This window comes from Charadrius vociferus, unplaced genomic scaffold, assembly GCF_000708025.1.
Source record: "Charadrius vociferus isolate BGI_N301 unplaced genomic scaffold, ASM70802v2 scaffold110, whole genome shotgun sequence".
NCBI classification, from domain to species: domain Eukaryota; kingdom Metazoa; phylum Chordata; class Aves; order Charadriiformes; family Charadriidae; genus Charadrius; species Charadrius vociferus.
The window spans coordinates 2,530,842-2,553,951 of record NW_009646761.1 but is presented as its reverse complement, the minus strand read 5'-3'; the positions used below and the strand labels follow the sequence as shown (position 1 = coordinate 2,553,951).

General features: G+C 39.8%; 1 protein-coding gene across 1 annotated transcript in view; it reads right to left on the bottom strand.

Annotated features, from left to right (window-relative positions):
* Positions 1-1,632: 1,632 nt before the first annotated feature.
* UBAC2 (UBA domain containing 2) overlaps positions 1,633-23,110 on the bottom strand; it is a 98,352-nt gene continuing 76,874 nt past the window's right edge. The window contains exons 7-9 of the mRNA XM_009891976.1: positions 22,077-22,322; positions 5,635-5,757; positions 1,633-2,441 (exon numbers count right to left, since the gene is read on the bottom strand). Coding sequence (XP_009890278.1) covers positions 2,334-2,441; positions 5,635-5,757; positions 22,077-22,322 — 477 coding nt within the window. The 3' untranslated portion in view covers positions 1,633-2,333. The remainder of the gene's footprint in view (positions 2,442-5,634; positions 5,758-22,076; positions 22,323-23,110) is intronic.

The window sequence follows — 23,110 nt, the reverse complement described above, 5'->3', positions numbered from 1 at the left end:
ACTGTGACATTTGGATACCCCTTGCCCAGATAATAGTGAGAAAGGATTTAGATTTGGAGAATATCCATTTACATGTCCTCGATGCCACTTGACATGTTTTAAAATTCCAAGGAATAAATGCTCTTTCTCTTTCTCTCTAGAGCAGGGCAATGTCTGAAAGGGCAGAGGTGATATTTAATTTACCCTGGGCTAGGTGGACCTTTATTTTCTACAGACAAAATTTGACTTCTGAAGTAATTCACTAGTCTTTATTGCTATTTTTGAGAGAATATTTGTGAAGGAAGAATCTGTACATTTCAAAATTAAAACCTGTACTTGTTTCAAAGCATTTAACTAGTTTACATATACAAATTACTGTAGGGCTTTTATTCTTACATATGCCCCTTCCTGTGTAAGACTGCAGGCTTCCAGAGTTCTCCAGGTACAGAAACGTCTCTAGCCTACACACACACAGAGCCACTCAGCTTCACGCAAACAAAACCTTTCAATTAAAAAGCAGACCCTGCCTAAATAATGTGATCACAGCAGCAAGCTGAGCCCTGAGGGAGGTTGATCAAAGCCCAGGAAAACACACAGTCATTCCAAAAACCCCTAATTTCACCCACTGGAAAATACTAAAAAATACATCCAGGACATTGACTTTATTAAAAATTATGTCACATGCCGAAAGGTGCATAAATTTGATGTCATTTCTGCATAAGGAACTTAATGCCTGAAGGACTTTTTTCAGTTTTATCAGTCAATTTAAAAAAAAAAAAAAGGTATCTTCCTCTCCCTAAATCTTGTCCTGCGATTTCCCAGTATCATTTCCAGGCCAAGTGAGACTGTGCAGGTCAGTATTTTGGTACACACACGTTCATCTGGATGTTCAAAACACCCTACTCTCTCCTGTATTCTTCCACCTCCTCCCCTTTGCATCTGCTATTGCCTTTGTTATGCTTCTGATGACCTATATCTTATTCTAAATATACGCATGTATTAAATATGCCTGTGTGTATATAAATAGACACATACATACACACAATGTACAAACAAAAGTACATACAGAAAAATACATTAAATGCTTGAGATACATGTAGATTGGTTTCATGGAGTCACAGTTTGGAATCTCATAATACCTCAGCTTGGTTTTATAGAGATGTTCACCTCTCTCCACCTCACTTCCTCAAACTTCAAAGGCGCTAATACTAAGCACTTCTGAGAGTCAAGCCAAGAAAGCTTATTTATCAATCTAAACTTCAAAACCAATATTGCATTACCTTGGCATTAGAGTTCTGTTACCTCCTGTGTTAGCCTGAATCACCCCTAAGGTCAATATTCCAGTCTGTGATCAACATTAAGTTGCTTCCGCCAGTAAGTATTCAGCAAATGCAGAGTCATCCACATCTTTGACAGTAGAAAACTAGAACTATATATAGAAAAGTTAGCTTTTATCATTTTCTTTTAAGACAGTATGTAGCCAGCTCAAAAAATGAAACCAGCCCATAGGACACTGAGCATACATCCATCATTACAGTCTGTGTGAATTAGACGTGGAAGTCATTCAAATCATTTCAGTTCTGATCTTATTGTATCATTCGATTGACCTTTATTGCTTCCAGTGAATATCTTCATTACCTGTATCTGAACAGCAATTCACTCAGTTTGTAAAAATTTAAATTTACAGTGGTCACTTACCATAGCTTGCAATACGCACATGAATTTTCTCGCACCCTATCTGTGTATTATGTGCTGAATGACAACTTTTATTTAAAAAGGAATTCAAGAAATAAAATATTACAGGCATTAATAAAACTTTCTGAAGAATGACATAATAGTCCCATAAACCTTTACTGAGTTGAAAATGAAGTGATCTTTAAATCTCTTATTACTGTAATCAATAATCAAGTACTGTAAAATAACACATAAGCTAGGGAAATTAGGCTGGTAAATGAAGAAAATGTGATTTTTCTTGACAGGTAAGTCTAGTTGTTGTGGTTGTTGGAGCTTCTTCTAGTCATTAAGTCTGATAATATGTGTAACAAGGATTTACAAGAAAAAAACCCCACCTACTTTATTTTAAAAATAAATTTAGGTGATATCCAGTAATAAGTAGAAACTAAAGTTACTTTGAAAAGGATAACTAGATTAGAAACCACCAAGTGATCTGAAGGCTTGGGAACAGTTCACGTCATTCGTTAACATCACTTTGAATCACCAGTCACGCGGAGCCAGTTTCTTTTTTCTGACGCTCTTGCGGGGACGACCTTCATAAGTCTGTCCAGCAGGTGGCTTTGATCCCCTTTCGGACGTGTACAAACCCATCAAGTGAAGTCCCTTCACACAGAAAACCATCAGTGCTGCAGTAGAAAATTAGTGGCTACATTTAAGTCATTATTTGAAGCCCTCAGAGCTTCTAGAGCATCTCCCCTGGAAAATCCCATTTCCATAAGTCGCGCAACCTGGAAAAGAAATAACACTGCTTTAAAATCAGAGTTTTATTCACACTGTGTGAGCATTAGTCATGTTAACACTGTCAGAGATCACTTTTCCACTGATCATGCTGTTCAAAAGCTCACCTTTCCAGACAGTAAGCAGGCATGGCTATGCACCCCCACAAAGAGGTATCTGGGACAGCACGCTTGAAAACATTGCCACAGACAGAGATGACTGCTAGTTAATTCAAAACTAACTGTTTGCTGAAAATGACACACCTGTATTTTCCTAGCTGGGCCAGTTTTGGAAAAAGATTAAAATAGAAAGTATGGCACCACACATGACAACTACAATCTAAATATTCTCAAAACAGCGTGAGTCAATGACATTCGATGGAAAAATTACCTAGAAAAGGGCATATTAAGACAGTGATTTTGGTAATCAATAATCACTTTATTGTCCCTCTTTATAGTATCATGGACTCGACACCTAACCTTTTTCCCCTATGCTTACAGATACTCAAATTACCATATATAAAAAGCAATGTAGGTATAACCAGATTTTATCTAAATTGGTTAAATTCCAATCTAAAGTACATTTAACACATACAATTCTCAATTACATATGACTGAATATCATATAAATCATTCCCTTTCATACTTAATCTTCCAGAGAGGGGAAAAACAAGACATGGGGGGGGGCAGGAGGCAGCAGAGAGCTGCATGTAAAATTAACTGCGGCCACTGGTAGCACAAACTATTCCCCATCCTGCTCCAAATGGCCTGTGACCCAACACCACAGCTCCTGAACCTGGAAGTTCTGGGCTACAGGAGCTGTCTGGGAGCTACCGCTGCTCCTCTTCTGCTTGTACAGAGTCTGCAGCAGCAGAACGCAGCTGAGCAGGAACGCAGCAGAGGCCGTTTACATCTCAGGAGGAGTCTTCCCAGGGTGCAAGAGCAACGTGCACTAGTGTTGAAAGTACTTCAAATGCCTTTTAAGAGAAAGGTGCCATTAAAAGCAACCTCCCCTTCCTCCAAGACCTCTCCAGAACTTTCAGTATTTTTCATCTTCTCTGCTTCGGCAGCTTACTGAGAAACACACTACTGCCAAATATGCCCAGAGGTGGGGGTCCTCATTCTCTTAATCTAAACACAACATTACAAAAAGTTTGAAAACGTCTGCCTTGGCTGTCACAATATCAAATATGGTACCGATCATTTTGTGCATTTCCCTCTTTTCCCCCCTTACAACCCAATGTCGGTTTCTCACCTTCTTGTAGAGAGGGGAATGAACTGCTGCATTTGACACCGCTGCAACAATAGTGCGACTTCAAACCGGATTTCGTAACCCGTAACTTTCTAAAGTTTCCTCTGTCTGACTTTTCATCTAAGACTCTGTTTCTTATGAGAAAAAGGGCAGGCAGTGGAATAAAAGCTAACCACAGAAATAAATTTCAGAAGAAAGTTTTTACTGTAGTTGCCATGAATTCGAACCTTAAGAAGTGGTGGATGGAATTGTAATGTTCCCAGCGAGCATCACGGGGAACAGACTGTAACAACAAAAAGCTCTTTTCATCTGAGTGTATTTTAACCACAGGAACTGAATCCAGCTCCAGGAAACGGAGATGTATACTGGTAACGGTAATTTAAGGTGCTAAAAAACCCACAAGAAATGCAGAGATTTTTGTACCAAAAGCATTGCAACTGCTTGCAAATATTAATCTGAAGAACAGAAGAAAACCTTGTATTTCTGCCATTCTAAGACAACTTGTGCAGGTATTAGCGTAGCCCTGAGAAATCAAAGGTGCTTAGATTACTTTTTTCTTTGCAGGGTAACTAGACAGCATTGCAAATGACAGCAATCGGGTGAGCTCTACAACTTCAATGCATGAGAAAATATAAGCACATATTGCTTTCATAAATCTGGGCCTAAAGGCTTTGGGTAAGAATCCAGCACAAACCAGACTAATAACTATTTCATTAGTTCCAGCCCAACATTTAAAGTTCCCACAAGCAGAATCTGTCAATACAACAAATAAACAAACCAACCCAGCAGGTAAACCTTTGGTTCACCCCATACCTGGCACTGCGTGGCTTTCAGGCTGGCCAAAACTAAGTTTCTGGATTTCTGGGTCTCAGAAGGTGTTCTTTCGTGTGGGGTTGTTTGGTTTTTTTTTGGTGGTGGTGGTGTGGGTTTTTTTGGTTTTTTTTTTTTTGTTGTTGTTGTTTGGGGTTTTTTTTTCCACTTTTCAGATGTAGCCCAGCAGGTTTGCAGTTAAAACCACCAATGTAGTTACAGTTTTGAATATTTTGAACATAATCTAACATTGAAATAAAACTAGATATCAGATCATAGCAAAGATTTCTGTTTGGGATGATCTCATTTTAAACTAACTAGAAATGACAGCATGGTGCTACCAAGTGTTGATTTATCTCCCAGCAAAAGGGAAAGAAAAACTCACCCTCGAAAGCTACTCTCGTTCAAGGGTAGCAGAGACCTTAGACTATAATATGGCCAAATGCAGGTAACTGCAGACAGGCTACAAGCTGGAGAACCTCGTTGCATGCAATAAATCCTGAATACAGAAATAAAACTAATCTTGAATTCTTAAATTTCCTATTAAATCTTCCTCTCTTTTGAGAATAAAACTATCAACAAAAGCCTAAAAGACTACAACTATACAGTAAGTCTAAATCTATAGTTGGTAGAAAAGACACAATCTTCTCTGTGGCATCAGTATGTGAAACCAGTGAACCCCATTATTGAAGGAAATATCCAAGTTTTACACCACGTGTGTGTTGCAGACCACAGCTGGTGTAACATTTTTATTTCCAAAAAATTACATGACTGAATTGGAAACTTAAGCTGGAGACCTCAGTGAAGGAAAACTCGTGTGTCTACAAGATAAATAATGAAATCTGTCATTCTTGCTTCTTTGAAACATTTATTTTATCAGATTTGAATAGCCCCCACTAGCAAAACTAATCTTTAAGTACAAAAGACAGTTACACATAAAAGCAGAAACTCCAAGTCGATCTGTAAGTCTGATTTGGATGACAATGACAATTCAGTGTCTCTGTATTGTGACTGTTATCTGATATTCTAATTTATGCTGCTACAGAGAATGTTTAAGAAACTATGTCAACAGATGATAAAATAACAGTAGAGGTAATTCCTAACCATTTTTTTAATGCCATTTTAAAATAGAGAAAAGTTTACCTGCTCTTCAGAAACCTCAGTAGGTGGAGGTGTGCCTTGTTCAGATGGGCGATGATCTTGATAATTCGCATTATGTCTATGACGTAAAGGAGGAAACAGTCTATTCCAGTTAATCATCCCACCCTGAAACCAGACATTGCTGTCAGTCTTTGCAAAAAGAACTACAGATATGTTTAAAGACAAAGGTCATCCATCCCACATAATATGAAAGGCAAACGTTTGAGTAAAATACTTCATTTTAAACAACAAAAACTGCTGCACAGTCTCTTATGAACTCAAAACTGGGACTGGTTACTGCTTTATTAGTTATTAGAAGTAATCACTGTAAATTACGGAATCACAGGTGATTAAGAGTCTTACAAGAACAACAGTGCCTAGGTCACCACACCAGTAACATCATATAGGCTAAGACTGTCTGGTAGCAGTATCAGAAATGCCAAATTCAGGTACGGTAGCAAATGCTGTAAGTGTAGCAAAACAGGGACCAATTGGGGAAAAAGTAACTAGGCGTGGGTGGCTTATCTAGGAGGAGGAAAGGATGTTTCACATCCATTGCAAAAGATTTAGTTTACTAGAGTGCTGGATTTCCGAGGCTGAAGGCGCTGCACTCTCTGCCAAGAGGGATTTGCCTGGCAAGAGACGCAACAGTGGATCCCACAAGTGCTTTGCAAGACTGCTGCTGGAGTCAACCAGGGAATAAAAAGGCAAGAAATAAGTTGAGGGGAAAAGCAAAAAAGGATTCTCAGCGCATCAGCAAAACCACATCAGGAGACTCGGAACAAATCCAACCTTCAGGACTGTGATTGCCGTGTAAGTCATTAATTCTGTGACATCAACGCGACTGTTACAGACACACAGACCACCTCACCTAACTTCTGCGTATTAAATACCATTGCAAAATCTGGCCGTATTCCAGTGCCAAAACATTTTGTAACTACATAGTAATAATACAGATACACAGCAGTAACGTATGGTGTAAATCACAGAACTGAAACTTTCTTTCAACAGCCAAGCTGCAAGTCTTGTAATAATGTTTACAACAGAAAGTACGAATACTCAAGTACAAGCCTTATAATAGTCCATAAATAATCCATCTTCATTTTATTAGCTTAAACAGACATTTTTGAAGGGATTTTGTATCACACCAAAACTACAGGCCCTGCAAGTGGGGAAGAAGAGCAAACCCCAAATCTCTTTTCTATACAATTTGTTCAAACATCTTTTGCAGCTTGTATTGTCCTTTTCCTCCTCCTCTGCTCCCCCTGTTACTATGGAGAAGATCCCCCCTCCCTTTCTGTATATATAGGACACAGACTTCCTTCCTCTAGTTGCTCTATTTTAGCTGTATATTGTCGTTTCTCAGAAGACCTTCCTCTTAAGCGAGTTTTTTCTTTTCTCTCTCCGTGAGGGCTCTTCCTGCCTTTATGTACCCCTAGAGCATTAAACACTGTCCGCTCAATCACAGCAGCAGCAACTAAACCTGCTCCTAGACAAAAAAAAAAAATAATAAAATCCATTTATTTAGTTTGCCTGCCCTTTCCTTTGTTTTCTTCCTTTCTCTCCGGAGTAGACCCAACCAGCCCAGACACCACAGGGGGCAGTGTAATAGCACACTTAAAAGCACTTGGGGAATCATGAGATTTGAAACTCTAGCTTGTAAAGTGTCCCAGTTCCTTATATACTACAGCCCGTTTTTCCCTGTGAAGATGTGCAATTGCTAGGAGTCATCATTGGTTTTCAAGACGTAACTTCCACCCTTAGTGATTTTGAATTTAAAAAATGATTACGTATCTACATTTCTATTTTTTTGCACTGTATAAAACATTTGCTTACAAGTCATGAGGTTTTAACCAAAGGATTCTGTATAACCTTGCGTTAGCCGAACAGCATAGTGTAGTAAAAAGGAGAATTGGTTTGTAGTTTAAACGCAGAGAGGGATCTCAGACCTACTGACACTACTGCACTACTCTGAGGTCTTGGAAAATCACAAGTCCTGTACTTCCCCATCTATAATTTCCCCCAGCTCAGAATTACTTTAAGTTTTAATTCATTAACTTTGAATTTCCAAAAGTCTACTAAGTTCTATAGTTCAGCAATAATGCTGCACTAATGCTGCTTTGCCTGTTTTTATTCTTTTGAAAAGACCTGAGGGGGAGAAAATAATGCCTCCAAGGGTCATTCACATTAAATTGGCAAACTGAAAAATGCTTACAGGACTATGACACATTTCTTTGTCAGAAGTCATATAGAATAATGTGTACAAAATATAAATTCTACAATAAATGATTTAATTTAGCAGTATTCCAGTGTGTCTCAAGACTGAAATAAACACACTTTTCCAGCTGCGCCCTCAGCTTCACTACTGAACCAAACTATTCCAGTTTGGTTTGGCATCTTCTCTCTCGTGTGCGCTGTCACATAACAATACAAAGAGACTTGTTTACCTCCTTACCCTAAACTTACAACGCATTTTAACTTAATGCATACAGAATTCATTACTTTCAGTAGAAAAAAAAAATGCAGATTCCTTACTAAGTTAACTATTTAGTTTTGAAGATTTACAGCAGGTATCTTGATAAACTATAGATACAGACTGATGTATTCAGAAGAGTTCCATGTGAAGACTACTAACCCTTTCCCAGAATTAAGAAACCAGACAAATTAGATCAAAATAGTTGTGAAAAGATCTTTTTCAGATGCCCTCAAAATATTTCAATTCCTTTTGAAAACTGTGACAAACATAACATATCAGTTCTTAACTATATATCTGAGGTAACAATATCCAACATACAACAAGTACTGAAGGCTGAAACCCTTAATGGTATGTGAACACTGATGATTAAGGTTAATCCTAACATTATGGTCCACTTCTCATCCATATATTGCCTTACAAACTGCACCAAAACCAGGCACATTAGGCTTCTTTACCTTGACTGCAAGAATCATAGAATCATAGAATGGTTTAGACTGGAAAGGACCTTAAAGATCACCGAGTTCCAACCCCCCCTGTCATGGGCAGGGACACCTCCCGCTATACCAGGTTGCCCAAGGCCACGTCCAGCCTGGCCTTGAACACCCCCAGGGATGGGGCCTCAACAACCTCTCTGGGCAACCTGTTCCAGTGCCTCACCACCCTGGGAGTGAAAAACTTCTTCCCAATGTTTAATCTAAACCTGCCCTCTTCCAGTTTAAAGCCATTCCCCCTCATCCTGTCACTACATGCCCTAGTAAAAAGTCCTTCCCCAGCTCTCCTGGAGGCCCCCTTCAGGGACTGGAAGGCCGCAGTAAGATCTCCCCGGAGCCTTCTCTTCTCCAGGCTGAACAGCCCCAACTCTCTCAGCCTCTCCTCATAGGAGAGGTGCTCCAGCCCTCGGATCATCCTCGTGGCTCTCCTCCGGACACGCTCCAACAGGTCCATGTCCTTGTTGGCCTTCTGGGCTGCGATTGCACATTGCTGACTCATGCTGAGCTTCTGGTCAATCAGCACACCCAGGTCCCTCTCCTCAGAGCCACTCTCCAGCCATTCCCCGCTGAGCCTGTATTTGTGCTTGGGATTGCCCCGACCCAGATGTAGGACCTTGCACTTGGCCTTGTTGAACTGCATGAGGTTGGCTTGGGCCCACCTCTCCAGCCTGTCCAGGTCCCTCTGGATGGCATCCCTCCCCTCCAGCATGTCTACCTTGCCAAACAGCTTGGTATCATTGGCAAACTTGCTGAGGGTGCACTCGACCCCACTGTCCATGTCCGCAACAAAGATGTTGAACAGTACAGGTCCCAGTACCAACCCCTGAGGAACGCCACTCGTCACTGCTCTCCACTTGGACATTGAGCCATTGACCGCAACTCTTTGAGTGCGACCTTCCAGCCAGTTCCTTATCTACTGAGTGGTCCATTTGTTGAATCCATGTCTCTTCAATTTAGAGACCAGGATATCGTGTGGGATGGTGTCAAATGCTTTGGACAAGTCCAGGTAGATGACATCTGTTGATCTTCCCTTGTCCACTGATGCTGTAACCCCTTCGTAGAAGGCCACCAAATTTGTCAGGCAAGACTTGCCCTTGGTGAAACCATGCTGGCTGTCACCAATCACCTCTTTGTTATCTATGTGCCTCAGCAGAGTTTCCAGGAGGTTCTGCTCCATGATCTTGCCAGGCACAGAGGTGAGACTGACTGGCCTGTAGTTCCCCGGGTCTTCCTTCTTTCCCTTTTTGAAAATAGGGGTTATGTTTGCTCTTTTCCAGTCGGCAGGTGGAAAATTGTTTCCCCTCACAGACTTGCCTCTCACTACATAATGGACACACACAAAGTCAGGCTCAAAAAAGCAGAGATTCAGGGAACTGAAGTGAGAACTATGGGACTGGTATTGGGGCCAATCCCATACAGTAAAGGTAAGGAAGAATTAGGAAGGGTAGCTAATGTCTCCAGTCCACAGAGACGGAGAGCAAGGCTATGGATTTCCAGTATGGATGGTGACTGTGTAAAGACTTTCAGACAACCTTAACTATCACAGCAGAAATAATTTTAATTTGACCCAAAGCAAACAGCAAAAGATGTCTTAAATTAAGTAACCATTGCAGATTCCAGTTAAAAAAAATGTGCAGAAGGAGATTTCCAGACCAGCATTCCACCTTGCTCACAGAAACTATTTTGTTTCTCCCCTTTGGAATTTTATGACTGTGCTAACACACTTACGCTGTAAGAAGTCATGAAGATTTCACATGAAGATATCCAACCTGATGAATTTATTTAAGTGATGCTTCTAAACCATCTGAGAGTCCCTCCTGGGGAATCAGCAAACAATATTTATGCATCTGAGAATATACTTGAGGCCTGGCACCAGCACCCAACAGCACAGATGAGCTCGTACCCACCTCCTTAGCCTCCACAGGGGCCTTGTCTCAGGTAACACAGCTCTCCGGAGTGGTTCAAAACAGAGGCAGAAAAGGAGCCAATAATTAAGCAGCGAGGATGATCAAGGGTCCAGTATGTAAGCTCCTTTCCTGCGCAGCACCTTCAGTGACAACTGTCTGCCAGTCTAATCCATTAAATGAAATCCAGGCAGTTCTTCTGCTATTCTGGTTTGTTGGTTTGTTATAAAAAGAATTAAATTTAATACTAAGTGGTTTGGGGGCTGAGACTTAACCTGACTTGGGACTAGGTAAGGAGGATACATTAAACCTCTTACGTCCAGAGCCAGTTTTAACAATGGACAGACTCAGGCTATCTCGCACTGAGATTCTCTCAGGTGACATTTTTCTTGGTCCTGATTGTTGGGGAGCAGCAAGTGCAAGTGCTGCTCCAAGAGGAAAGGCAAGCTGAGAGCCAAGGGTGCCAACAAGGCAAGCAGAGGCAGTGGCCTCATTGAAATGCGGATCCACAGGATCCAGGTGAGAAGGGCAGATCCAGTGACACTAAGCACGGTCAGCCAAAAGTCCAGATCTCCAGGCAAATCCAGTCATGAGGCTGGTGGGAGATCAAGACCAGAAGTCTAGTCAGAGGGTCAGGACCAGGGAGGGAGATACACTGCTTGGCACATCTGTATCCACAAAGAAGTTCAGCAAGGACCAAGGGCAAGGACCTGAACTTACAAGCAACTCCCAGACAAAGTGAGTGAGGCCCCAGCAAGGCTTCTCACGGGTATTTCTAACCTCAGCTCTCTCTCACACAAGTCTGCTCCAAGGCTGAAGAGCTGTACCGTACAAGAGCTGGCCCTCAGCACAGACAGCACAGTGTTGGTGCACTCGGGGACGTGATGTAAACCAACTCCTTCCCCGATTCAGTGCTCTGGACAGTAGCCACTTGTCATGTTCTCTACACAAAGGTAAGATTTCTTGTTCATGTCTGCTTCTTAAGTCCAAATTTTCCATGACCAATTGTGTGAATGCTGCAAGACTTACTATCGCAAAAAGATTTTTTTCTATAATACATTTAATTTCTCCATTGGTTTGTTTGTCCTGCAGGAAGCATTCGCTGCTTATGGCATGCAAACAGCACCAAGCTCACTGGAGTCAAGAGGCAGAAAGTTCCCATCAACTTGCATGCACTGGTCCCAGTCCCTGCAGTGGGATACTATGAAGAACTTCTAGTCCCCATTGCCAGCTGTCACACTAATTTTCATGGCATTAATCAGAAAGTCTGTTTCAGAAGTCCTGACTGCTGTGCTATGAGAGACAAGCACTGAAAAATTCAGTCTACAGACTATCATTCATACAAATACCTCGTACAAATTGGTGACTGGACCCTTATTTCTGTCCACAACGCAGTCTTCCACAGGTCATCAGGAAAAACACTTGACAAAAAAGACTGCTTCATTAATTAGTTGACTAGAAGGGTGATGAACAAACCTAAGAAAGGCCTATAAGCCTTTCCCCCTCCATTACTCCTAAGTTTGTAATTTTTTAACAGAAGAAAAATTCAGTTTCCTTTGGTTTTAGCAGTGCAAAGACTGGCTGAAGTGGTTGATAGTAAATTCTTTGTTACTGCCTGATAGGAGACAAAAATACCAAGGAGACCATTTTATTGGTCTCTGATAAATCACTACTAGAAGTGGACTAGAAGAACACCGGTGATGTTGGAACTTCTGTTACAGGAAGACAACAAACTAGTCACAAGTTTAGACAACCAAAGAATGAGATTTAAGAACGGACTGGATTAAAGAAATGGGAAAATGGCAGCTCTTCATGACAGAAAAGGTTCTAAGGAAATGCCATATTGATGAGTTATTTTTGGATAGCTGCCAGGGCCTTATGTACTGAAGTTGTGCCTTATGAGGTCACATCCTTGATGTCTTTTTTTTTGTTTGGGTTGTTGTTGTTTTTTTGGGGTTTTTTTTTATGGTGTCTGGGACAATACTGTGTAGAAGGAAAGGAGTAGCCTCCTTCCCTACAGAATAAGGAAGAGATATTCATACCAGTCTAGAGATAGTAAATGTCTCTGATTGTACAGCTTGTTAAAACCCCAGTTATGCCATTTCTTTTCACGTAATCTCCTTCCTCTCTTTTTGAAAACGCATCTCTACCTGCTTCCTACATATATATACCTGACTCATGGCAAATTTTGTAAAAGCACTTCTTATCCAAAGATTGACAATTAAGAATGTTGTATTATGGACAATTAACAAATATCCAGTTAAGGAGCCGTCACATCTGCATGTATTTTAATTAGATTAATTTAAAAAGAAATGAAAAAAATACTTCACAAAGTCCTCTTGAAAGTGATGCATGTGGTTAAGATATTTTGATAATGTTATCTCATGTATATGGTTAATGCCAACTTGCCATCTGTTTGCACAAACAGGAAGCACCTCCTGATATCTGTCCTGTTCACCTTTTCTTAACATAACAACCGCAAAGAAAAAAAAAAGGAAATTGCTTTGCATTTCACCTTTTAAAGTAACATTTTTAAAGTTTGCTAGTATGCATAGGAGCCATTACTTAGAGCAGACATAAATATTGTCTTGCTTCTTTCATATAAAGCTTCATTTTAAAAAATGCACTGAAAGCAAGAAACACTTATTTGCTTTTCAGAGATAATTTTTTCTACAAATTATTGACTGCAAAGTACAGATACTGATGATATAAACAAAGAAAAAGCATAACCATGAATGACACAACGATACCTGCTGCCCTGAACATTGCTCAAGACAGATCAATGGCAATGGTGAAATTTCCAGTAGACTTATTCAAATGTCTAGCCTGCCTCTTTTCTGCGAGGACAAAACTTTTTGGTTTTTTTGGTTGGGCTTTTTTTTTTTTCACTTTAATAACTTCCTTCATTTGAAAGGGGGTCGAAATCTAACAGTATTAGCGTTGTGAGCATCATTCTTAATGACGGAAAGAATTCTTCACCAAGTAAAGCACTCCAGCAATTTCTAATGATATTCCAATTTCCTCTGGAAATGTATCCTACAGACAAGCCTCTTCAGCCAAGGGGCTCTGTCTCCAACTCTTAGTTGTTGCATCCTGAACTTTGATGCCTGCACTGTCCCAGAGGAGCTCACGTGTCACAGAAGTTCAGAAATCCACATGTGGTCTTTTCTGAAGCCTGATCAGCTACTTCCTTTGAAATCAGAAGGAACAGCTTAATCTGGCTTCTGAAGCTGCCTGAGAGACAATGGAAGGGATTTCAGCACAGGCATGATGCTTTCAGAGTAGCAGAAGCCAGAAATGCCAATGGGCCGGCAATATCTATTCCTCGGAGGTGAGGTGGGAATGGCCGCTTCTGCTACTGCATTCAAGGGAGGTGCAGAGAGTTGTAAACGCTTCCTCGCATACTTGTGCATATCCAGGCACTTGGCCTTGCACACCACTGCTTGTCACGCATGACAGGAACGGGTGCCATTATTTCACTGAGACACAGGACTGGCTGGCAGCAAGTGAAGAGCTGTGTAGGGGCTCCCAAAAACTGGCAGTTGGCTCAGAACACTGAAAGAGATGGACTACTCTGCGTTTAACCTGTTACAGTAAGGGTAAATACTTATTCTGTACCAAAATGTGCATCACAGTAACATTCACTTTTCAGCACTGTCGTGACGCAGTAATTCAGCCAGAAAGTGATGGATCACTGTGCCAAGAAGAAAAAAGATATTTCGTATCAAGCAGAAGTTGAAGGATGGCATTTTTGAGAACTTAAGTTATTCATTTGTCTAATGTTGGGGAAGCGCGGATCAGGATTCTCAGACTTTGTTTGCACTAATAAGTGGGAATTTGGATCTTCCCTAGACAGTACAGGCAGGTCTTCAACCACCTTTTCAAAGCACTTCCTTTTCCAGCTTCCCAGCTTCACTCTTGCTCTCCATCCAAACGGGGCTCTTGCTGGCACTGTGACATCACAGATATGGCCATGGATACATCAGTTGAGAAAACGCATCAATGTCATGCTATTGGCAGTGGGGCTTGTCAGTTTTTCCCCACAGAAGCCTCAGGTATATATTGGAAACTAAGTTCCCATTATTAGAAATGAATCTTTATAAGTGAGTGCCTTCTGAGAGGTGAAGCTGTCAATTGTAATCACCACCCGAATTGTAAAGGAACGACATGATTTGGAGCTGTTTTTATGTTGGGCACTCAACATGTGCTAAGTGAGATAATTGGTTTGCAAATGAGATAATCAGTATGTGAAATACTGAAGGCAGATCCACCAGCCTGAACACTAAGTGTGTACTCGAAGAAATAACGTTAGCTCCATTTTAGACATTTAAAACAAAACAGAGGCAGTTCTAACCCTCTTTGGATGTTGATTGGTGACAGTGGACTGTTATTAAAGCATGATGATTAGACAGATAATCCTTCAATTCACCTCCTGTGCACAAACCTTTTCAAAAAGGAATAAGTAGAGGCTGAAACAAAAGTGAGAAATCAGAATTCCAAAATTGCTTTCATTTGACAAGCTGAGATAACAAACACTGGGCATAAAGACAACTCAAACCCAAATTCTCCAACATACTAGCATAAACACATATTTGAGTATATAAAGGGCTAGTCTATGATGATGCAGGGAAAAAAAAAACAGATTAGCATCCCATTTTGGGAGGTAAAGATTCAAGTTCTGTCTTAGGTTGCAAACAGGAGGGGCTTCCACTTGTTGACATCCCAAAGTCAACATACAAGGTGTCATACCTGCAACACTGTTTGGTAAAACGTTTGTCATCTATTGTGCCTCTTAAGATAGTGCATTAAGGAACATTTGGTGACCTGGCCTGCAACTGTTATGTGCTAATATCAGAGTTCTAATCAGAAAACCTGAATACTAAGATGAACCACTTACTATCTGAACTACACGCTTCTTGGTTACTACTTCCATGCTATGGAACATGACACTAGGAAGAAGAAATGGCCTCCCATCAAGACTCTCTCAGTGCAGACTGGAAGGACAACAGAAGCAGCCCTGGAATCCAATAACCAACCAGCCCCCAAACTGGATGCCTTATTTACCCCATGTGCAAAGCTAGAAATGAACGGACAGGTACAGTTAAAAATAAACTTTCCTTCTGTAAAAAGGAACTGATCAGGCAACAGAGAATTAAATACTCTGGAAATGCTTGGGAAGATATGTAGTCTGGGAGCTTTCTTATGGGGAACTACCTCAAGTTAAATTGTCAGAGGAAGAAAATATAGAACAATCACACAGGAGAATACACACTCTATTTCTCAAAAAAACTATTTGCTTTGAAATAAAATAGTATTTTGCTTTAGGAAGTTGTCCAACCACTGTATCAACCACCCCTTATCTAGGGAAATTGATTACAAATATTAAACCAAATTTAAGGGCTTAGCTTAAAAGCCCAGTCAGACAGAAAGAGAATTTCATAATTTCAGTCCAAGAAAAAAAGGATAGTTCAATGTGTGAGCGGAGTGCTACTGAGGAGTACAAGTCAGAGATAACTAGACTTGCGACTGTGACAACTGGCTGCTAATGAGACACATTCAGCTTATTCTAGTAGTACTGCTAGTGTCCCTCAGCTTGTGGAGTTGCCAATTTCCATTAAAAAGACAGAAAAATTAAGTGGTCTGTGGAGGAAATAGTCATAAACTGTTCATTACCTGGATCAGCACCCTGGAAATTCAACATTTTTAATTTCATACCTGGAATCCATGAAAAAAGTTATTCAGAAAAAGAAAACAAAAATATCTAAACAGCAGTGGGCTATCAACTGCTGCAAATGTGTTATTGAAACGAAGCAATAAAAAACCAGAGTTCACAGATGTCAACATCAGCAGTATATGCAGTTTTTATACTCAACAACCTCTAAGAGGTTTTGAAATAAAAACAGGCTTATTCTCAACACAAAAAACCCATTATGAAACAATTAAAGAAAATGATCAAGATTTGAAAATGCCAGAAGAGTGCCAAAAAGCAAAGGATGAGTTAAAGACTCACTGAGATCTGAAGGAGAAGATACTGTTTTCTCTACAAAAATGGAAGCTATCTGATTTAAAAAAAAAGGCTTGAGGTGTATCCACACATGTACATCAACATGCAGAGGAAGGGAAGAATGAAGGAATACTGAGTCTAAATTTAGCCACAGTGATTATTGCTGCAGCATATATGCTTCATTCATGGGCTGAAATAAATCTATAAACAACTTATTAGTTAACAGAGTTCTTCAAAAATATGTCAGCTCTTGTACACACACATCTCAGCAGTCTGAACTCTAAGAACTTCTTTATCCTATTGGTACCCTACGTATAGTTGTCTTTGGAGTCTATGGCAAGGTTGCTGAAGGCTGTTTCTATTTAGTTATGTCACAAAATCCCAAAGTAGCCTTAGGTAACAGACTAGTCGGCATGGAAACCTAATTAGAGAAAAAGGCTTTGCGTAACACTTGGTTGAAAATCCCATCCATTTATTCAGGTAAAGCAGCTTGGTAGATTCCTTCCTGACAATAATATCTAAGTATGTGGAACAAGCTGCTCCCATCCAAAATCTTAACTGTGATAGTAAGAGCTTATATGGACCCAGCAAGGTATAAAGGTTGCAGAAGGTCTTCAGGGTTCACAATGTCTGTTTGAAGGACTTGTTGCTGGTAGTCAAACTTCTGAAATTATTCAAGAAGACTTTGACAAAGTGGCATCTCTCAGTGCTAGTGGGAGAGCTAAAGAAAATGCTGAGGTCTGGTCCTTAAACTTCTTTGAGAGGGCAGAAATGGACTGCTTGGGAGCATATGCACCGAGGGATTTTTTTTCTACCATTATGAATGAGGATAACATTCCTGAGGAGGAATTCTTGTGCCAGCAAAGTTTTCGCATTAATTTTTTTTTTCCCAAGGACAGGAGTTTACCACTTAGATATAACCAGAAAGTAAATCAGCAATCTAGTCTCACAGTCCTTAGTTGACAAAACATGAAACTTGCACATTTCTCAGGATATGAGCCTCCCCATAACAATAAAGACACTCAGTATGCCTACTCACAGAGCATCTCTCCAGTGTCCCAGGAGAAAGACATCTAATGAATGAACAATTAAAGGAAGTCACATTGTTATAGCAGTCTGGTCTTTGCAAGTAGAAAAATCTTATATAGAGATACCATGTGATATGAATCAAAAGAGAGTCTGGCCTCACTGAAAAGTAATGGCAGCGCAGAACAAAAAGACAGGAGGGAAAAGACAAAATAAGCTTAAAGTGGAAGATGGGGCAGAAAAGAGGTAACAAAGTGAAGATTTTCATATATGGCAGTAGACATCACACATTCTGGAGCAACCTGGTAAAGCTCTTTTCTGAGCCAAGAAACTTAAGAGAAACAAAGAAGCAGGCAATACAGTGTCTTTAACACAGCACAAATGAAGGAGTAAACGCCCTGCAGATACACAAAGCACTTTTTAAAGATGAAGGGTCTGAGGTTCATACACAGCCCCTTCCCCCCCGCCCTCCCCGAATGGGCACACAGATGAGTGCTCAAAGGAGAAGTGGTATTTAGTTGTCAACAGAAGGCGCTGACCACCTTTTCTGCAACTTCCCACCACCTTCCACATACCTGTCTTTAGTGACAACAGTGTTGTCAACAATACCTAGGCATGAACTCCTCCTTTATCTATTTGCAATTTGGTTATCTGCCAGCCTCCCTCCACGTTTCTCAATAGGAAATGAAAGTCAAGCTGACTCCCTGCTACCACACTGGTGCACAGATGCAGCAGTTGCTTCCCTTTTCCCAGTGGGGCTTTCATTTGGGTTACAGAAACATAAACTTTAGAAAAATGCTGGGAAATGAAAGAGATCAAGAAATAGAAAATTCAAGAGAGAAAGACCAAAAACGTTCATTGATACTAGAGTATCAAAAGGATAATATAGTACCCAAAGACCTGAACTACGTCTTGTCTCAATGAGAGAAAGGCAAGAGGCATCTATCCCTAAAATCCTATGAGCTTCATGATGCATCAGCAAATGATTACTGGTGGTGAGACACAATGGGAGAGAACTTCCCCCGAAGCAAAGAAGGATTTTTTACAGGAGCAAAAGTATGGGAAACAATGGAGATGAAGGAGAAGAGATTATGAAAATGTGGGAGGAAAATGGCATAGTGGGCAATGAAAATATGAAAGTGATACGAAGGGGAAAAAGAAATCAGATTAATGGGAAAAAAAGCAAAACTGGATGAATTATTTAAATTAGAAAAGAGGATAGACGAAAGAGTTGGAAAAAAAAGAACAAAGAAACTACAGTTTTAAAAGCAGTAACAAAACAGCAAGCCGATATTTTTTGAGGGAATGAATACATATGGCACCATTTTATTCTACTGCCTCAAAAGGTGCATGGAGGTGATGCTCAATAATTCTGCATTTGTGGTAAGTTCACCATTTCTCAGGATTGTCCGTGGAAGAAAAAAAAAAGAACAGAAAGTTTTCAATATGTACACTAGCATCTGTTTAAGGGCTGTATCCACGGCAACTAAAAACCAAGACAAAAATCAGTCACCGTGCAACCACACACCCAAGAAACTAGCAACGTAAGATAATTTTTTCAGTTTCTAACAACATATTCAGACACAGTACCACTGAACGTTTAAGGGCTAAAATAAGGTACATCAAGTAATGAAGTTTGTGGTTCATGTTCAAATTCTACCACATACTCAATCTGCTCCTCGAAGTTATGGGTGTCTAACAACCCAGCACTCACACGCACACCTCTATGCTTCGGGCTCCTCCAGACCAGCACATTTCAGCTAGAGAAAGGCTGGGGAAGGTAAAGCTCAAAGAGTCGTTAGCAAAGAAATTATGGGGAGGTGGTTGGGGTTTTTTTTTGTTTGTTTGTTTGGTTGGTTGGTTTGTTTGGTTTTTTTCGTAGAAAGCATCCAAAGTTAATTCTGCTTTGGATAAAAAAGCTCACTGAAGAGCAGAAAAATAAAAGAGAGAAAATTATTTACATTCCAGTATCTTGGACACTACAGTATCCAAGTCTTGTTTTACTACAGTGAAAACAACTCATGAAAAATGTTTTTTCTCCAGTTACTTTCCCTGGGTTTTTAAAAATTTTTTAAAAACTTTTACTCTTTTTGTGTTAGCTCACCAAACTTATCAGGCTCACATTCTTCAGAATTTCTCGCACAGACTTGAAGAATAAGCTTACTATGAAAAGCATCTATTTAAGAAAAGGGCCTCCTTATGGCCAGAAGTTTCCCACATTGTGCAGGCAATAGAGCACCGTTAAAACCACCTGTCATGTTCTTGTGTTCTTCTTCCATATGCTACCAACATGCAGGGAAACTGCATTGTCTGTTTTCCCAAATGATGAACTGAAGAGTAAAGGAGTGGGAGGAATGAGCAGAGCACCTTCTCAAGAGGCAACTAAACAAAATTGTTGCACTACAGGATACAGAGGAAAGTTAAAGTTCATTTCCCTTGTCAAATAAAAGCAGGAGAGAAAATATAAAGTTGTCTCACCTATGGCACATTACCTATGGACAGCATATTGGGTATCCAGAAATCTGCACAACATTCTCCCAGAATATAATTCAAAGCCATATTTGATGACTGATACATACTTCACAGCTTTTATTATTTTCAGTTTCACAAAAAACCCTCCCTAAGAAACTGATCTGCATTCTTTACCAGCTTCACTCTGGCAGGTAAATTATCACCTAAATTCTGCAACATGATCTGTTCAACTGCACTGCCTTCAAATTATACCTTTGCAATTCTCTAAAGGCAAAACAATTGCCTGAGTATCACAAACCGGAAAACTGTTTTAAATTTTTAAAATACTGAGATGGAAATTAGTCTGCTTCTCATTTTTACCTCTATATCTCAAAATTTGTGAATGATGCTTTTTATGATTTAGTTGATGGCCAGTAAATTCTGTGCGTGAGTCATTAAAAAAAAGGCTGGTCAAAAGCTTTCATGACACATCTTTTCTGAAAAATGTCTCTGAAATGTTCATACATTGAGCTCATCGCCTTCCGATCACTGGTTTCACAGATTAGCACTATGAGTTAACTAAATACTGCGCTCAAGTTAAAGCCCAAACATGAAGGTAACTTGAAAGTGTTTCAGCAACTTGTAAAGGGAAACATCTTACTGATGTTCAAACAATGTTCATTTATTTTACTTAAACCCCTCCGCCTTTTTAAAGAACTCTATTTGAAGTCAAACATGAAAAGATGGTTTTCCACTTTCATTGTTCATAGCCTAAGGAAAGGAGAAGATGAGATGAAAAAGTTATCAACTCTTCTTTTATTATTTACCGTTCTGAACTTATTTACTACTTTTTGCAATTAAAGATATATTATAAAGATTGTCTTTCGTAACTGGAAATGGCTTCTTCCTCCTATCTGAAGAAACTTGGGCGCACTCTTCCCAGCAGCTTGTAGCCCAACAGACACTTTCAATTCATTTTCTATTGCAACGGCAACATTCAAGAACTGAGTAATTGCTAGTTCAGTTCTTATGTTAAAACTGATTAATGTTCTAATGGGAATAGAGAAAAGGAGATTAGGATCTTCTACCTGAGGAACAATTGAATCAGATTGAAAAGTTAAGAAATCAAGGAAAAGAGAATTATGTTAGCAGGGACTGGAAACAAGGATGCATACTTCAGTTGTTGGCCAAAGCTTTATGCTATCACATCTCTAATTCTAGCAATGTATTAATGGTAGCGTAGCTATAGCTACTTGTGCTACACTACCTCGAAGACAATGAGAACTTGTGTATCAGTAGAGCTGTGTTTCAGGCAGAGGAAACTCAGTAAAGACCTCAAACTGGTAGGCTGCAATCAAATTATGAGCAATATATGTTCACATAGAGCAACACAAGGCCTGTGTTGTCCGCTAGGTTTGATAGAGTAGTAACACATACATCTAAGATACTGGAAAAAAGTGAATTGAGACACAATCTGCCTTGTTTTACTGCCCTACAATGCAAAGTATGTGAACATCTGCATTTGCTGGTTTGACTAAAACAGAGAAAATAAACAGGCTCTGCTATTGTATTCAATAAGGAAATAAAACAAGAGCATTAAATGTGGCAAACAGAAAGTCCCTGTGGTTGACCTCTGTAAGAAAGTTAGAGAATTTAATTTCTGCACTTTCTTAAAAGAAACAAGCCTTATTCAAAGTACATCTACAAACAAAAGAGTTACAAAGACAATTTTCAACCTCACTGAAAAGGACGCTAACAATACAAATACTCAGACCTCCTAACTTTCCACAATGGCTCTTACTAAGGACCACCGACAGGCAATCACTTTACCTTTGAGCCTCATTTTTGGTAAAAGAATGCCAGAAGTACTGATATCCTAACAGGATTGTCTGATATTCTGCTTACATCTTGTGAAGCACTTTTAATGCTATATAAAACACTTAAACGTAGCAGTATAACAGTGTACGAAAGACTGACAGAGAAGAATAAAGAAATGCATTATTTTTAAGAAACAGGAGCCACTAAAAGCATACGAATCAAAAGTGTATTTTTCCCATAACTTAATATAATCCTTACAGAATGTATATCAATACCTGCTGCTGCCTTTGCCGCCTCATTTGGGCAACCTGAGACATCATGATTTGACGATCCAGTAACTCCATTCTCTGCTGCCTCTGAATGTCAACTGTTGCTCCCATTCCCACTCGAACTTCATTTGTTGGTTCCGCAGATGAGAAGATTGGTTCAAGAGTCCAAGAAAATATCTTTGCTACCCAGCTGGGTACACAAAGAATTCGATGAACTTTTAATATACTGCTATTGTAGCAAATCCCAGAAACCTAAAACAAACAAAAAAAAAAAAGGTTAAAAAAACCCAGCCAAACCAAAAAACTTAAATACACCAAATCTACTTTGTATTTAGCTGCAGATAGCAGTTGGTCTTTCTGTTTTTTAAAGCACTTTTTATTGCATTTACCCAGAGTTCTCAGTCAAGAATCAGAGAAAGACTAGGGGATTTCTTTACCTCCAACTTCCCCACAACTACAGACTAGTACTTGTCTAAATCTGTGTACCACGTTGCCTGTGACTCAGAAAGCTGTTTGGGGTTTTTTGTTTGTTTCAGAGTTTGAGCCCAAACCAAGCAACTCTTTCTCAAACATGTCAAAATTCAAACAAAATTTTCCTTTCTAGTCAGGGTACGCTGCATGCTGACCCGAGAAGATTAAGGCTGCCCTTGAGGATGCTGAAGCACTGTAAATAATCCTCAAAACCCCAACCCCTTAAGGCTTCTGCCCCCATCACCCAAGTCTCTCCTTCCAGTAAAAATAAACACAAACCATCTGATTTGAAGCTAAATCTAAGAGTATGCACATACTTATTCCGAAAGGATCTCATCTACCTTCTAGGAGAAGAAAAAAAGACAGCTTCAAAACCCAGTTCATTAAAAACTGCGATATTGAAAAAGCCTTTGTGATGCATTTCTGTCACATATAAGAAAAACAAAATTTTCCCTGCATTCACACTCATGCTTGCCTCGGGGCTTGATTTCATTTCAGATTTACGAGGAGCAACAGAAATTCACATGTCCCATAAATGATCTACAGTCATCACTCAACCATCATTTTAA